Source organism: Pezoporus wallicus, unplaced genomic scaffold (assembly GCF_028554395.1).
Source record: "Pezoporus wallicus isolate ANWC-B61680 ecotype Strahan unplaced genomic scaffold, APGP_CSIRO_Pwel_v1 contig_12204, whole genome shotgun sequence".
In the NCBI taxonomy this organism is placed as follows: domain Eukaryota; kingdom Metazoa; phylum Chordata; class Aves; order Psittaciformes; family Psittacidae; genus Pezoporus; species Pezoporus wallicus.
Genome location: NW_026636745.1, coordinates 179546 through 197632, shown reverse-complemented (window position 1 = coordinate 197632; position 18087 = coordinate 179546). Strand labels below are relative to the sequence as shown.

Genomic DNA, 18087 nt, shown 5'->3' with positions numbered 1-18087 from the left:
TCCAGGCAGCAGAGGTGGTACCTTTGAAAAGCTAACAAAAGCAAGAGAAAGGTGCCAGGAAGCTTCTCAAAGAGGTTGCAACAGCAACTAATCACAGAAACAGGTCAGCAACCAGATGCCTCCAACAGACTGAGCAGGGGATGTTTCAGAACAGCCTGGAAGGAGCGGGGGGAAAGAAGGGCAACTACACATTTCTCAAATTAGCACTCACAAAAATCAACAAGAGCTTCATGTTCCTGCTGAAAGCCCTCTAACAACAGAGAGTGTTTTCTGCAGGAAATAGGCAACACACAAGGTTCTTCCAGCTTCTGACTTCTCATTCTCTAGTCTTTCCCAACTCAAAAACTAGAATAAATTTACAAAATACCATCTCACAAAATGTTTCAGAAAACGTACATGACAACTGTAGCTGCTGCCCTGAATGGCCACATTACAAAGGCTCTGTGTGTGGAAAGTTTCAATCAGCAAATGAGTGTTTTGTTGGAATGGCTGAAACAAACTTTATACAGAAAGAACTGGACCACGACACTACTGAATAAGGTAGTTCCCTGAAATGGGACACTGCAACACTACGTGGGAGGACTGCAGAGGGATTAAAACGTGCATACGTACATACACGAAGAGTAGACACCCTGCAGAAATCAAGAACTATCCTTTCATATTCCAGAGAAGCACCTAAAACACTATCTGGAAAGGTACATAAAAATTACATTTCCAAGCTTCAAGTTTCACACACTCTCTGTGGGTTCTATTCGCTATCCTAAAAAGCTGCGAGAAGTCAGAAGACTGATTCATGTGCCCTTTGATAGCACCTGACTAACTGGACGTGGTAACTGGTCTCACTGCCTGGTTTATCCACAGAATCACAGAACAGCCCAAGTTGCAAGGGATCTTCACAGATCTGGTCCAATCTCCTGTGGAAAAGGGAGACTTGTCCAGTCATGTCTTGAAAATCTCCAGTGACAGAGACCCTACCACATCCCTGGGAAGGCTGTTACAGTGGTTGATTGTTATTATATCAAGATGAAGCTTCTCCCAGTGCAACTTGCTCTTGTTGCCCCTTGTCCTGTCCATGGGGACCCTTGGGGAGAGAGCGCCTCTGTCCTCTTTGTAACCACCCTTTAAGCACTGGAAAACTGATGACATCCCCATGCGCCTTCTCTTCTCCAACGAGAAAAAACCCAGCTCCCTCAGTGTTTCCTCACAGGGCAGGTTCTCCAGCAGTTTGATCATCTTCATGGCCCTCCTTTGGGCCCTCTATTCACATATGAGTAAGTCACAGTTAGCCACCAAACACCAGATGATGCACAACCATGTTTTCTCCTGTCTTGTCTTTGAGCTCCTTGCCATCTAACTTGGGAAAATAGGAGTACTGTTTATGAAAAGACTGTAAGGTACAGAAAGGAAATACAACCAGAAGGACACGTTAAGGGAGTAAGGAACTGAGTCAAAGTACAGAAAACAAACCAGTTCAAGTTTTGACAGGAGTTCGGTATAAACAACTTACAAATTTTATGCCATGAAGGGATGGGAGTGTGAAGGGCATCAACTCAGGACACACAAGTCACAGATGGCAGGCGCAACATGGCAAAAAGAGTTCCCAAGATACAAATCAAAACACCCCATACTAGAGAAGCTTCTACAAGGCAAAGGTTGCTCAAGCCCTCCTACTCCACATGAAAACTTCAGAAAGTCTCATGGACCTCATATTTAGCTAGTGCGCTTCCGATCTAGTGTGCTTCAGATCTAGTGCGCTTCCGATCTAGTGCAAGTAATGCTTTTGAAGTGGTAAAATTATACAAAGGAAGTTGCTAATTTTTGCCTAGTTTAGCCTGGAAAGCACCAGCTTTTCAATAGACTCCAATATTAAGAAACTTTGTACCACACTTTCCTGTCTAATATGACATACATACAGTGCTTTGTGACTTAAGACTGACATATTTCCTCAAGTTATTTTTCACAAATAGGAATGCAAACACTCTCCTAAAGGGATTTAAAAATCAAGCTGGTTACCACTGCTTCTTGAACTGAATGCTCCCAAACAAGCCTCACCTTCAAATGACAAACTGTAGGTCACAGACAGTTAAACCGGGAGAGCACTTTAAATCCCAGATGAGATACCATTACACCATGGAGTGCAACCTGAGTCCAAGAAAAGGGGGCCCTGCAATCCAAAGCAGGATAGGGAGCTTGGAAAAGCAACAAGGAGTACTGTTTACCAGGAAGAAAAGGCTTCTGGAAACAACTGGCCAACTTCTGTACATAAACTGCAAAATCCCAATTCCTGCACAAACTACTATTTTTCTGGGATTTCTGCTTTCCCCTAAAAAAAGTAATAAAATAAAAATCAAGAACTTTAAGTTCTAGAAAAATGCAGAAAGCAACTGAATGAGTGATAGGAAATGTAAGCTTAAAAATTCTAGACCATTATCCAAAAGAGATCTTAAAACAAGTCAAATACCATCACTCAGATCACATTCTTTCCCTACCCACATAGCTGCATTTCCTGTGCTGCTTCAACCCAACCTTCACAGAACCTCTAAGGCTTATCACAAGGGACCTCTTGAGATCCAGCTCTTCCCCTACCTCCATGATCAACCCTTTTCCCTATTCCAAGTGGGGCAAGAGCCCTCTGTAATGTCACTTGCATGCCTTAGATCATTACAAGCAAAGACCCCTGAGGGGACACAGAGCTACTCAAACCATGAAGAGTCCAAATGCAGCAACAGGGTTCAGAATATCCTCCCAAGAACCTTACTGGCCCAATAAAAAAACCCACCCACTTTGTTGAACCTCAGAAGACCTAAAATGAAAGTAGAAGGGACATGTAAACACATAATTTCCTGCCTTACAGAAGGACATAGAGGCACTGGGTTTTGTTTAAGCATCTCCATAAAATAAGATGCATATCTCATAGTTAGAACATAAGCTGTCTCAATGTACTCATACCTGTTTCAACAGGTTCCCAAGTGGGAACTTCAAAGCTAGGGCAATTTACATACAATAACACTCCCTCTTAGTGAGGTATTGCCTAACCATTTGCTAGGCCAGAGGAGAAAGCAATACTTCCAGAAAGCACCACACAGTACCTTTTACATTTAGAAACCTCACATACTCCTACTAAAGATAACACCTGTCATCCTTGAAAGGCAGAAATAAATGCAGAATTTCCAGATGAACAAGAGAAAAGTGTTTCTCAAGTATCGTGGGGGACAGGGGTGAAGAGACACAACCTGGTTGATGGGCAGCAGCCTCTACTCCCTTTAGAAGTAAGTATGAGAACAATATCCCATCAATAAGCCTTCAAGAGTAATCTTCAATTATTTTTTGCTACTTTGGCAATTTCTACCATGCTCCCTCCCTCCCACCAGAACAGGTAATTTTTAACCCAGATTTAATTCTTCAATCAAATTTCATCACAATTGCATAGGTAATGTTGGACTCACCAATTTCACTTAATCTAGCTCAAATTAAAGTACTAACATCACTTTTCTAATCAATCAGTCCTACTGCTACAACATGCAGACAAACCCTCCCCTCCTAGAAAACAATCCTTGAGCATCTTCCTACAGCTACTACCATCAGCTACAATTCAGAGCCAACAGGAGAAATGTTCGGGTATTGTCAGGCAGCCAGTCTCTCAAGTAATGCTGCCTTCAAACTTCTAAAGGAAACACTACTTTATTACCAAGGGTTAGAAAAAAATAACATCAGTCAACTACCAACTTGTTTACCCCCCAGTACAGCACTGTCAAGGATTGTGACACAAAGATGTTATTTTTCAGTAGTATCACAAGCCAAATTTAAACAGAACTGGAGTCTGGGCATAGCAGAAACTTGACACTGATCACATGGCACACATTTTGCTCTTACACTTGTGAAAACATCAAAAATCTGACTAACCAAGATGGACCTACCATCAGCCAGAGCTGAGGCCCTCAGTGAAGGTGACAGCATCATAACACCGTATTTAAGAAGGGGGAAAGCCTGCTGCACAACAGCAGCTGGGAGATAGGAATGAGAGTATGTGAGAGAAACAGCTCTGCAGACAGCAGGATCAGTGAGGAAGGAGGAGAGAAGGCGCTGCAGGTGGCAGAGCAGAGTTTTCCCCGCAGCCCATGAAGGTCCATGGCGGAGCAGATCTCTACCTGCAGCCCAGGCAGGATCCCATGCCAGAGGAGGAGGGAAGTGCCCGAAGGAGGCTGTGACCCCATGGGAAGCCTGCGCTGGAGCAGGCTCCTGGCAGAACCGGTGGCCCTGTGGAGACAGCAGCTGATGCTGGAGAAGGTTTGCTACAGGACTTGTGACTGTGGGGGGGACCCACACTGCAGCCGTCTGCTTGTGAAGGACTGCACCTTGTGGAAAAGGCCCATGCTGGAGCAGTTCATGAAGAACTGCAGCCTGTGGGAAGGACCCCTACTGGAGAAGTTTGTGAAGAACTATCTCCTGTGGGAGGAATACCACACTGGAGCATAATAGGAGCGTGAGAAGGCACGAATGGGAGAGACAACGTATAAGGAACTCACCACAACCCCCTTTCCCCTTTCCACTGCATTGCTCAGGGGGAGGAAACAAAGAAATGAGGTGTGAAGTTGAGCCCAGAAAAGAGGGAAGGTGATTTAAGTTTTCTTATTTCTCATTATCCTACTCTGATTCGACTGGGAATAAGTTAAATCAGTTTTCCTAAGTCTATTTTGCCCATAACAGTAACTGCTGTGTGATCTCTCTCTCTCCTTGTCTTGACACACAGGCCTTTCATCTTATTTTCTCTCCCCCTGTCCACCTGAGGAAGGGGAATGAAAGTGAAGCTTGGTGGTTGTGGCAGCCAGCCAAGGTCAGCCCACCACAACAGAAAAAGAATTCTCTCTGAAACTCCTCCCTTCCACTACATATACAAAGTGGTCTTCCAGAGCAGCCAGGCAAGGAAATTATTATTTACTGTGGTACACAGAAACCCCAGTTATGCACAAGCCATTCAACTGCGCTTCTGCACATTGTTGCCCAAGCCATCACTTGCCCCAGACAGCACACACCATGCCATAAAACGAGCAACACAACAGAAAACGAAGGTGAACACTGGACCAAGAAAGCATACTCTAAAAACAAACAAAAAAAACAACAAAAAAAAAACTACAACCACCACAAATAAACAAAAACAAACCCCCCACCCAACACAACCAAACCTACCTTGGTACTTTCAAGTTCAGTGAGGGATGATAGACACTGCTGCAGAAGAACTAAGTAGAGGAAAGGCAGAAGAAGCTTTACACCAGCTGGGGTAAAAGAAATCATCTTCAGGAGGGACTTTATTTGAGGAGGATACAGAACAGGAAGTCATCAAAGCTAGCGTCCTCAGCCAAGTGAAGGTAATGATTAACAAATGAAAAAAGTTATTACTAATAACAAAGCCAAATAACATGCACCGAAAACAAAAACAAGCTTGAATTTGAGGTACTGGAAGAAGATGCCTAGAGAGGGGAAAACAAAGACAGTCACATGAGCAGAGTAAAAAAACTAGCAGGAAGCAAGAACAAGGCCAACTGTCCACACACTGGTGCTAAATCCAAAAATGCAGAGAAAAAAGTGGCAATATCAGGGCACACCCACAGGATAAACCTCTTTCTCTGACTGAAGCAGCAGACTCCAACTGCCTCCCTTGCATCCTGGGGGCACATGCGTCTAAGCAGAATGTCCCCAGCCTCCATCCCAAGGACACCAACACATGATTTTTACCAGGTCTGCAAACTGGCTATTAGAGAATATTTAATCACTCTTAGACAGTACCAATATAAATACAGACTATTTGCAAGAGCAGTAGTCTCAACTAGACAAAGAGAATAAGAACGAACAGCTAGAAGCTGAAGCAGGAAAAACTCTGACGGGGAAATGCACATTACATCTAGATGTATTGCTGGGACAATACATCTAGATATTGGCTGTCCTCTCACTACCTGGAGCCTCAAAGAAAACAAACCCTCAATATCAGATATCTTTATGGTGTAACTCCATCAGATGTCATAACGCTGATTCAAAAGTCACAAAGAACAGTTGTCTAGTCCGGGTTTAAGACAATTGAAAAGAAGGAAAAATAAAAACAAGCTGTCACTGCATGTGCTGCTGATGTAGACTTTTTTTAATACTTGTGTCTGGGGAGACTAAAAAAGTTTCTCTTTCAGTAGTTTGGAAGACAACTGAAAGAGAAAATAACAGTTCTGTCCTCAAGAAAATAAACAGAAAATTTGCACCTGACCTACTATAGCAAAAAAAAAAAACAAACCCAAAAAACAAAAAAAAACACAAAAACCTGCACCAGTAATGACACAAAAATGTTCCTATGTTTCAGATTCTGGCAGTTAATCAGCTAACTTCACAATTCCTGGATGTCTACAAGGACATCGTGCTGAAAAGGGCTTTTATTTTAGCAGAGAGTAGCTTGTTTCAAAGGATTTCTGACATGCAATAAACAACATCATCTTCCTCAAGCAGTAGAGGCTGTAATAACATACTTGTGCAGCTGCTGCAACAGGAACACATGATGAGTATCTGGGAGACAATAGAAAAACTGTAAGGAGAGGGCAGAAACTCCGTCAAGCTGAGTTTCAGCGATCACAGTGTAAGCACGGGTCAGAAGCTGGCAATGGGACAGGGAACACTGCTGACACTCAACCCGTAACTGGTCATTTTTGTAGCACATCATGCAAAGACTTTCAGAATGCCAAGCACTCAGAACAAGACAACCTCAAGAAAGAAAAAAAGTCTCCCTTTCCCTAACTCCCCACCAGATTTGCTCATGCTCAGGGTCACTAAATAGCTGTATAACATACCACTGGCTTTCCCCCATCTTGTCTAGTGCCTTGTACTGACACCAAGAATTTCAAACATTACTGTCTTTGCCTGACAACTCATCCTACAGAAACAAGACTCATAAAAGTAGACAAAGAAACACTAGTAGGTGTCCAAACTAAACAACAGTACTCTTCAAAGAAGATATTTGGCAATTTCAAAATTACCAAAAAGTAAAGGATTAGTGGGTAACACAGGCCAAATTTTTCCCAATGACTGATGTACCCTCCCTGGCAAGATGCAGCTGAACCAAAGACCATATTAATATTTTGGCACTAAAGTGTGGAACTTAATTATCACATATGCAGAAATCTTTTTCAAGGCACAGTGTACCATTCTGTTGCCCAAGCTAATTGCCATCATCACTTACCATTAGTAACTAAATAAGCTAAAATACCTGGAAGGTATAGCATCACTGAAGTTATCATACCTCAAAACTAAATTGATTTCTTGCAAATAAGGGTTATAAGAAACACTCCACGGTACCAGATAGCCAAGAACTGCTATGTGACAAACTACCTGCTTTGGTTATTTTGGGCTGCTCTCTTTTTGCATTACATACAATATTCCTTCAGAAATCACCAATCAGAGACACAGCAAAAACCTGGTCTCTGAATCATACTCTGTGCAAACAGCTGCATCTCTCCTCATAGCCTGCCTTTCATTACTATTTCCAGTGACTCATAGAAAAAGCATTCAGAGCAAGGCAGAGATGGTGGTGCCCCCACCATCCTCCCTCCTCTGTCAACCCACTTCTCAGAAAAATAGGGTTCTGAATGTGCATTCCAAGCAACTTCCAGCCCAGACAGCTGCTCCCTGCCAGCCGCATGAGGTCATCAATGGAACAACAGAGGCACTCTGAAGAAGCACCTCCTCAAGTCTAAACAGGAGCTGACAGGAAGTCCCATATGAAGTGGGGAGAGTTAAACAGCATCTACTGCAACTTACAGCTGTTGATAATAAAGCAATTGATAAGAAAAAATAAAACATCTGTGAACATTCATTGATTACAATCTAACATGGGACTTGAATTGTATTTGACAGAAGCAGAAACCAAACAACCTCCAAACACATACACAAACAAAACAAAAAAAAAAAAACACCACAGAAATAAGAAAAAAGGCTTGAATAGCCTGGAATAAAAAGAAGAACCCTGTTTATGCCACATATGAATAAGCTCTGCTATGTCAATTAGTGACCTTCTGACCCACTCACCTGATCTGGAATGGTCACTTTGGATAGAAGCTGACAAGAAGCATCAAAAATTAAGTTAGAAGATAAAAACAGAGTATTTCCAAAAAGGAGTCATATATTTAAAATAAAACACGGGCAAACCAGACAGACATCATTCAGAAGTCTCAAACTGCCTCCCATCTAAGCCTGAAGACGTCATCAAGAAGAGGAACATAGGTTCCGAATTACAGGCTACTGACTAAATTACCACAGGTGTTTTCTAAACACAACCAATTCTATCTTTACATCTTTTCCAGCATGGAATACTGTCCAGCAATTATGAAAGAAGGGGCCACTTATGATCTGAAGTATTGAATATAGACTATAGATTAAATATATGCAGGCTGACCTGCATAAAGCAAAATAGCTTTCACATATCATAACTTCAGAATGTGTTTCCTACCTAATCTGCAAATAGTTCAAGATCTACCATCTTTTCTTGTCCTGTTGTTTGCACAGTTGCAACAATTTCCTGTGCTTCTGAGGTAATACAATTAATTGCTCATAATTACTGAAAGATACTACCTTGTAGCTCTGGCACATGCACTCCAGACATTAGGATGGGAATGCAAATAGAACATCTTTAAAAGCTAAAAGGAACCCTACCCCACAAAGTCAAGTTTGCCTTAACCTAAGGAGGGGAAGGAAGGGAAAAAAAGAATGAGCTCAGAGACAAATGCAAAACAATCCTCACTTTTTCTCTGAGGGACTCCAGAGTTACACTGCTGTTCTTGCTAGCCCGAGATTTACAGTAAAAAAAAAAAAAAAAAAAATTCTTCAACAGCAGCTCTGGTTCACACCACCAGAACTATTGCACTCTGAGCTCTCTGAGCTCCATCACAGACTGCCTCATCCTCAGAATCCTGCAAGAGGCAACGTACTAACTCTACACTTTCCAAACGCATAAGAAACTTGCCTGTATCTAATTTGTAGTGAATCTAAGCAGGACCTAAATAAGATATTCTGCACTTTACTTGCTTATCTGTGGCACACTGAAAACTGTACCAAAAAAAGTGAGAAAGCCTAATGCTGCTTTCTCAAACCACATTACTGTTACCTACCTCTAACCACAGCCCTGCTCTTAAACAGAGGCTTGTAAGACATTTTAACTAAACTATCTCACTTTTCTCAAGTTGAGGCTAGTAAGAGAATGGAACCAATGCCATTTATCACCTTTCTGAAAAATCTCTGAATTGAGAGTAAGTCCGCATAGAAGAGCAACCGTTACGTTTCCTTCACAAACAGATTTAAGCTGTAGTGTACTAGTTAAAATACTTCATCTTCAAATTACAGCTCTTTCAGCAACTGATACCTATACCTTTACAAAAACAACAGGGAACCAGCATTACAAAGTTACTCACATAATAAGCTTTATAGAGCTTCCCATCTAGCTCTTAACTTTAGATGTGCTCATCTGTCCAGAAAGGGGTGTCCTTTATAATTCTTCCTCTTCATTCTTCTGGGTACCCTACACTTCTGAAGATAAAGAAATCTGTTTAAGCAGATCTTCAGTGACTAGGCCAGATTCCAAGAGACAATGATATCCAAACACTTTCAAACTAACAATGGGAAACCCAAAAAGATGAAGACCAGGTTTTTTTCTTTAAACATTAGGTTACTTCAAGTAAACAAAGTTTAACTGAGACACACACAAATCATCCCAGTCAAAAAAGAATTGTTCCTCACTTTAAAGAGAGAAAGCATGCATCGAGGGAGAGGGGAATATAATTCTTACAGAAAAGCAATGAATGAGAAAGACCCTTCAGGCTCTACCACAGAGGCAAAAAGTATTTTCACTCAATGGTATCAGTTTACACTAAGCCACCTTCCAATCTGCCAGAAAGAAGGGGATTACCATAAAACCACAGGCAGTACACTTCAATCCCAAACATATTAAAACAGCAATAAAGAGCAAGCATCATCCTTTTCTTGCTCAATAGGTTAACATCTTCTACAAGAAACCCCAAAAAGGAGAAAAAAAACAACACTGTCACATTCCATCCTGATGCATGCAAGAAATGACACATTGCTCAGGCACAATGGAAGTTAGTTATTGGAAGCCACATAATCTGAGCACTAAAATGCTTAAACCGTGCTCAGGAATAACCCAGAATGAAAATATTTTCTACTATCCCAGGGGAAAAGGATGGTATCATCACCCAGCAAGCCAGATAAGGCAACAAGAGAGCAAATAATATTTTAGTTTCCAAAATGGAGGAACCTAAAATACTCCACAGTGAAAAACAAAGCTTTAAGAAAAGCCTTTGCCAAACTGGTAAGTGCTAATTTTGTCACAAAAATGCCACAATACAGCAACAAGGGGTATTTCCCATATAGGAAAAAAGCTATCACAAAACACAGATGAATATTATTGTGCACCAGCCCGAGCTCTAGACAACAGCAAAGTACTTCTTACAGTTTTATCTGAACTGCCATATCTTTTCTTTATAAACTATTGTGATTTGGAGACAGAAAAAAAAAAACAAACTAAACCCACCAAAACCAAACAACCAAACACAAAACACCAAACTTGAAGTATTAGAAAACACCAACTCAGAAAGCCATTTTTATTCAAGAAAGAGGCATCTGGTTCAAGCATAGTACAGGAATCCCTCTTATTACCAATCTTCAATTTAGCTCAAATATTCAGGTCAATGTCATTCATAATCTTGAGCAACTTGGTTGCACTCTGCCTCTGTGTCTCCAACTAAGCAAGAAAAGGCCTGTTTCGCAAGACTGTTGTACATTGGTTGCTGAAGTCAAACACTGCTAAATAACAACAGTACAGCAGTGACAGCTCAAGGAGAAAAAAAAAAGAGAGACGACAAGTTGGAATGCCATTAAATAAGTTACTGTTATCCCTCTGATGTATGCTCCTTAGCAGACACATACTCCAAACAACTTCATGAAATACCCATGTGCTGTTCCAGTTCAGAAATCCAGACTCTTCTGGATTTTTCATTTCAGTACAAAATCAAGTGGTAGCCAACGCTCGTCTTGCTGCCTTCTATTAACATTTAAAAACCAACAAAAAAAAAACTAAATTCTGCTTCTAGATCCTTTATCTGTTGCTTGATTGAAGCAACAGCACGCCTCTGACAATGCTGATGCAATGCAAGTCAGCATTTTATTATTCACATTATTATAGTCTATGATTCTGTTAGGTCTTCTCCTTACAAATACATTTTCCAATCTGAAAATCTCTCACTGTGAAGAAAGATTATAAACTCTCTTTATCCATACCCATAGCTCTGAGGCACTGTAATTAATAGCACAAGCAAAATGCTGCCTTAACTAATTCACACTCTATGGCTCACACTCCTGGCAGGGAAATCAAGTACAGAAAATGTCAGACCAAGGACATAAATTGCAAACATAATGATCTCTTGCAGTTCTGGCTTAGTTGTTTTTGTTAAATAAGCTCCTTTGCAACAATGCAGCTGAGCCCTCTTTGAGAATCATTAGGAGAAATAACCATAATGGAGAGTGGGGAGGAATCAAAGGACATTTTACAAAAAGACTGCTCAGTGGAAAAAAAGAAAAATTATTGGGAGTAGACCATGAACTCAAGAGCATGAACCCAAGTCTTTCTGCTCTCACTTGTGTTTCTTAATTGCTAAACTACAGATTCTGCTCCCCTTCTTCTGGTCATTTAATCTTTAACTCTTATGCAAAGTGCCTTGGCTTCAGCTACAGAGTCAGGAATTCCCAATCACATAGGTATAAGCATCCTATAGGCCCCTAAGCAACCCTCACCATGCATTGAAGGTTGAAAAATGGGTACTTGAAGCTCTCCAAAGCTTAACAACTTCTCTTGACTACCAAGGTGGATAGGAGGAAGGCTGTAACACCACTGCTTGCATTTTGAGCAACACAGCTGTTACTTCATTCTTTACAAAATACACTGGCAACCACTAGGCATTATTCGAAGCATCTGAAGGCTTGTCCTCAGACAAAACACTAAAAACATCTTGTTTCTGACAAGGTGCAGCAAAATCAAATGCACAGCTGCTCAGCCTCAATAATACCAAGGCAATACTCAGAAGCAGAGATAAGATGGCTAAGAAACTTTAGAGTCAAAGATGATTTTATCTAAAGACTAAGTCCTCATGATTTAGCAAGAGCTTAATGAAAGTATTAAAAATGTCACTGCGTTAAGGGGCTTTTGCCTGATTTTTTTTCCAAATCTGGACATGGAATTGAACATATAACAAGCACCTTGGAAAATATTTTCTGCGAGGCCAATGATGCAAAGAGTCCACATTTGATGGATCTGGGGTTTCTTCAAGCATTGTCAGTGACTACAGCAAAACTCATCTCTCCCTGTCATGCAGCATTCACTCCTGAAGATCTTTGATTCAAAGGGAACGAGTTATTTTGACATATAGTCAAACCTCTCTCACTACATCAATCCTCATCTAAATGCTCACGGACAGAAAATTATTAACTGCTAGTAACTACACAGCCTCTGTGAATCTAAAGTAGTGACAATTGTTATGAAGCACCTAAAAAGACTACAGCATAAACCAAGTGCTCCCTGCCCCTTCAAAAATATAATAAACATTTTTGGTAAGGCAGCATAAACTATTCAAACCTTGGAATTAAGTCCTTCGTTATACTCTGCCAGCAGTAAACTTGCAGAAACTCAGAATTTCCTCCCCAACAAAATCACTACAGTGTAACACATCCATCTTGCTGGGGAAGACTTATACAGATTTATGCAAAGTTCATCACCCAGCCAGTGGAAGGGGAAGTTTTCTGGCTCTTCATATCATTTGAAGGACAGAGGCAGACTGAAGTTCAGTGAGCCATGACAAAACATGCTGTCAACTGTTTAGAACATGGTTTTATGCATGCTCTACTTTCCAGCTGCTCCAGAACTTACTTTCTGTGACATACACACTGGCTGGTTTGCCAACACCAGCCTTACTTTCAAAAATGGAGGGGAGAGGGGCAGTCACCAGTACAAACATTACCTCATCTCCTTCTCTTTAATCTCATTCTTGAAAACCTGACTTTGGTCTCAATCGCGGCTTAAAAAAAAAAAAAATTAAGTTTCATTAAACTTAAATTGAAAAATATACAAAGGCATGAAAAGACTCAACTGTCATGAAGAAAAGCAGCAGACAAACTGGTCTGTCTCATGCTTATTATCCAGGTACAGCATAAAGGATTGAATGTTTGCAAAAAGATTTAAAAAAATATCAAGAGTAAGATTTCATGCATTCATTTTTAATACTGGCTCTTTTTCCTTTAATAGCTGTGTTCTAATCATACTTTCCTTAACTGTCTGAACAAAGAAATACAGCATGCTTACACTCTTATTAAACATGGAGATGACAAAAAAGTTACACACATGCTGGAGGGCAGGAATAAGATGAAAATTATTTCAACATATAAAGCAAAGATCAAGAAAAACAAAATTTCACTGGATCACATGAAAGATAAAACACTGAGAAAAATATGACAGATGGTATAAACACAAGATGAGGAACACATATCAAGTAAGGCACCTTCACGTAAAAGGGTAACAGGTAACAAAGCAGCAAAACTCTACTACATCATACCGTTATGAAAATGTAGATACCATGCCATAATGTACAAAAGTAGTATATCTATCAGGGTACAAATACTTGTATTCTTATAAGTATGCATATTAATGTCCCTCATGGAAAACTCTTCTCCATTTCAGCAGTGCACTTCCAGAAAGACACAGAGTGAGTGAAGTCAGAACAATCCAGGGAAAAGTACTATAGACCCACTGAACAGGACCCACAGAAAAATATGCAAGAATTGGGTTTTCACTCTGAAAGATAAGTGTAAGGAAAATACACTGTTACAATTTCAATTTGTAAAAAATTGCAGTTAAGAGGAAGAGAATAATCTTTTCTCCATGTCCACTGATAAGTAGTGGGGTAATACTGCACCAAGACATACAGAAGTTAGACACAGGGAGAACCCATCCACTGCTAGGAACACTGGAGCACTAAAGCTATGGAGTCCTTGTCACAAAGCACATGTTAGATAAGTACATTGGGGGTCAGTTGTTTTGGAGTTTGCTCGTTTGTAAAAATGAACCTATACAGCCACTAAGAAACATAGACAAGAGGTAAACTGTATCCAAATCATTCCCCTTACCAAATATCACAACTTCTTTTAAAGCATCAGCAGTTCCAAACCACTTATTCTTACCTCTTTGCTTCCTCCAGGTGACAAAGGTACTCATAGGCTACATTCTGGCGTCTCCTTTCATCCATTTCCTCTGCTGTCAATCTCTCATTATCCAAGACAGCTGCAAATAGCCAAAAGACATGCTCAGGCGGTTGAAGATTGAATGTAACTGAACAGGCACAGCAAAAATCAGATACAACCTTTCTCACAGAAACTCAACGCAAGTTTTATTTTTTCAGGGAAATTAAGGACCAAATATATCTGTTCTTTAGAAGCAACAGAAAAGGCCCAGTTTCCTTATCCTTCCTTGTCACATAAACTTGCCATCTTCCCTCTTTCCGATTTCTCAATTTGACTGTGATGCAACATCTTCCAACTCCTTAGAAACAGTCCTTCATTTTCTTATTTTCTTCTAGGTTTGCCTTTCTCTTCCCCAAAAGCACATCAGTGATCTCATATTCTTCCATTTATCCTCCAGTTTTAACAGTCAAAGATTAAGGAAGGTTGACAACATATTTTCACATCATATAATCCCTTCTATACCTTTATAGTCCATCTCTAAAAAATGTGTAAATGCTACTCACAACCCTCATCTAGGACAGCCTCATTCAGATCCACAACCTGTCTACCAGCTTCAGATCATGCTAAGGATTTACTTAGGTGTATATGCCTAAACCTGCCAGATTCTGTGTTTAAAGCCTCACTGATAAAGTCTGCTCTTCCCACTCTTACAGCTAAATACCTCATGCATTTTCTCACAGGGAAAAAAAAAAAGCCAAACCAACTTTTTATGTTTTATGGACCAACCTGCCAAATAGGAGGTGCCCCGTGCCATTATTAATCAAAGGTTAGCTTAAAATACCTTCAACAAACACATGCAAGCGACGAGGCATCAACTACAGCATTTGGGATCAAACAAGATCTTGCTTCAAACTGTAACGGGTCTCCTACAGACCAGGCTGAAGTAAAGCAAAGCATTTTTCCGATTATTCCAGCCCGCACCCAAAGCAAGAGCTGAAAACGGACTCAAACCGCAGGGTAACGCCTACCAGGAAGGAAAAAATTCCTCCCAACTCAAGCCTCCGTCCTAACGTTAAGCCCGGCTCTCACACGCAGCGCCACGGTTTCCCCGCCTTCGTTCATTTCTGACGCGGTGTCGCAGCACAAGCGAGCATCCATCTCGGACACCTCGCCCTGCAGCATCCCCCTCCACAGCGAGCACACAACGAGGAAGCGGAAGGGTCCGATCAGAACGGGCGCTCTGACCGCCGAGCCAGGTGCCGCGCCCGCACAGGGACCGCCGCGGCCCCGCGAGGCCTCCGCCCGCGGCGGACATCTTGGGCGCGGCTCGGGGCCCGCCCGCGGGAAGCGACGGCGGGAACGCGGGAGGACGCCCCCGTACTGCCCTCCTCTCCCCCCAACCCCGCCTTCTTCTATCGATCCTCTCCAACACGCGGGAGGGACGCCGAGCCTGAACCAGCTCCCGCACCCCGGGGCGCCCACCCCGCGGGAGGCACGACGGGCCGCACCCGAGAGCCGAGGCCCCGCGGCTTCCCCCCGCGCCCCAGGCTCAGTTCCCAGCACCGGCTCCTGGAAAGGACTGACAGCGCGGGCCAGGCAAGTCGCTGCTAGGCAGACCCCGCGCGCCCCAGTACTCACAGCCATAATGAGGCCGGGCCAGGGCCAGGCCATCCACCTCCTCCGCCGCCGCAGCCGCCATGGCGCTTCGCTGAGCCCGGGATGGCCGGGAACTGGGCGCGGCCGTTCCTCTTCCTGCTGCACCGGGTGTGGCGGGGGAGGAGTCGCCGCTCATGCTTTCTTCCACTCCCCGCTCCAGCCGCCTGTGTCCGCTGCCGGTGCGGGCCGGTCTCAGCGCCCGGCCTAGCTCGGCTCCGTCCCACAGGCCTTAGCCCCGCCGCGCCTCCGCCTGCCCGCCGTGCCTCACACAACGTCCCCATGTACCTTCTCGGGCCCCACGGCCCTGTCCCACCCCTAGCTCCGACGTTTCCTGTCGGACCCATTCATAACATCTAGCTAAGCTCTGACCTGTAGCCCTGCTACATAGGATACAGCACAGGTCAACCCCGTCATGACCCTACATCCACCCTCAACCCTTCCAGCCTCCTGACACACACAGCCCCAGCAGCCCAGCCATCTTGTGCACAACACAGCCAAGTCAACTCGGCCTCAGCAGCCTGTCCCCTGCCCACAGCCTGCTGGGCCAGGCCTGGGGTGCCCCCTTCTCTTGCCAGGTTTCCAGCTACATCAGCCCTCCCCAGTAGCAAAACCTGGCCTTGCTGGACACAGCTGCGCCCTTCCGCCTAAACAGCTCTGCCGACCACACCATAGTAACTCACCTGAAATGTTAGCCACTGTTTGAAGCAGGGTGCCTCAAAACACCAACATGCAACAACAGCAGCATTCAGCAGCACTGCCACAGGAAATAATCCTGCCGTAAAAGTTCCCTTTCCCTCAGTTCTTAAAGTGTTACTGTTGCTTTATCTAACTCTTGTTCAAGAGTCAGAGTACTGAAGGTGTCACCAGGCATCCCATGAATTTCACTGCCATGGCTTAAGTTTACTACTTAAGCACAAATGTAAGCAATTACGTAGACCAATAGCCTCTATTAGGAAAACATCACCAACAGGGAGGGGAGATGATCCTGCCTATCTCCCCAGTGCTGGTGAAACCATCTAGAGTACTGGGTTCAGTTCCCTAGTACAAGGAAGACATTGCGATAATGGAACAAGTTCAGTGAAGCACTGAGCAACTGTTTAAGGGCTTGGAGCATCCAACATAGGAGGAGAGGCTCAGAGAGGACAGGACAAGAAGCACAGGGCAGCAGACTGAAATTAAGGGAAGCCCACTTAAACATAAGAAGAAACATTTTTAGTCTGAAGGTGGTCTAACACTGGAACAGGTTGCGCAGAGAAGTTGTGGAATCTCCATCCTTGGAGGTACTTCAAACCTAATTAGACGTAGTCCTGGACAACCCACTCTTGTTGACCCTGCATTAAGGAAGTGAGGCTAGACTAGATGCTTCCAGAGGTTCCTTCCAACCTCAGTGATTATATGAGTCCCTGGAAAAGTACATTTACAGATTTTTTTTAAAGGGTCTGTATGAAAGGGAGAGTGACAGAAAATACAGAGGTGAATGCCAGACATAAATTACAAAACAAAAGGCTTTCTAACAATCATTTATAGTTCTAATTATTAACATTTGCATTACTTCATATGTGGCCACTTTGCAGTTACATAAACAGAAGACATTTAAAGTAATGTTTAGATGTCGACTATGGAGTGCAAAACTTTGTTCCCCCCAAAAATCCCATAAGATTTTTTGCCCAATCCCCCCTAAAAAAAAAAAACAATCAAACAAAAAAAAACAAAACCAAAAAAAAACAACAACAAAACTCTCATAAACTTCTTCCTACATGCTAATTCTGATAAGAAATGTAAAACACAATTACCACACATCAAGGAACCTGTTTGAACCTCTTCAAGGTTATATTTCAGTGGTTCCTGTAACAGCTCCCCTAATTTAAGGTGTCTGATCTCTGTTACTGTCTCTGCTAACTGTTGTTCGGGTATCTGTGTGTTTAATTTACTGCTTGTTTCTTGTCTTTGTTCTTTTTACTGTTGAAAAGGCACTAGTCAGCCTTACAAAGAGCACTACAGAGGTACCTATTTTTCTCTAATTTCAAAACCTGAGCAATTAATTATGTAAAAAAAAAAAAATTCTGAGTACCTGGCCTTAATCACTTCATCACTAGGCTTCCGAGGGGAAACAAGAGATCCAAAATTCAGCCTTTTATTTAAACTACTTTTATCTATTCTTTT

The 18087-nt window shown here is 42.5% G+C and overlaps 1 protein-coding gene across 2 annotated transcripts in view; it reads right to left on the bottom strand.

The window, feature by feature from the left end:
- Positions 1 to 18087, bottom strand: part of IQGAP1 (IQ motif containing GTPase activating protein 1) — a 65349-nt gene that overhangs the window by 45920 nt on the left and 1342 nt on the right. Inside the window, exons 1-2 of one of the 2 annotated variants that reach the window (XM_057401353.1) lie at positions 15907 to 16075; positions 14269 to 14368 (exon numbers count right to left, since the gene is read on the bottom strand). In XM_057401353.1, coding sequence (XP_057257336.1) covers positions 14269 to 14368; positions 15907 to 16060 — 254 coding nt within the window. In that variant the 5' untranslated portion in view covers positions 16061 to 16075. Of the gene's footprint in view, positions 1 to 14268; positions 14369 to 15906; positions 16076 to 18087 lie in introns of those variants that run through there. The other variant, XM_057401354.1, reaches the window with a different exon arrangement.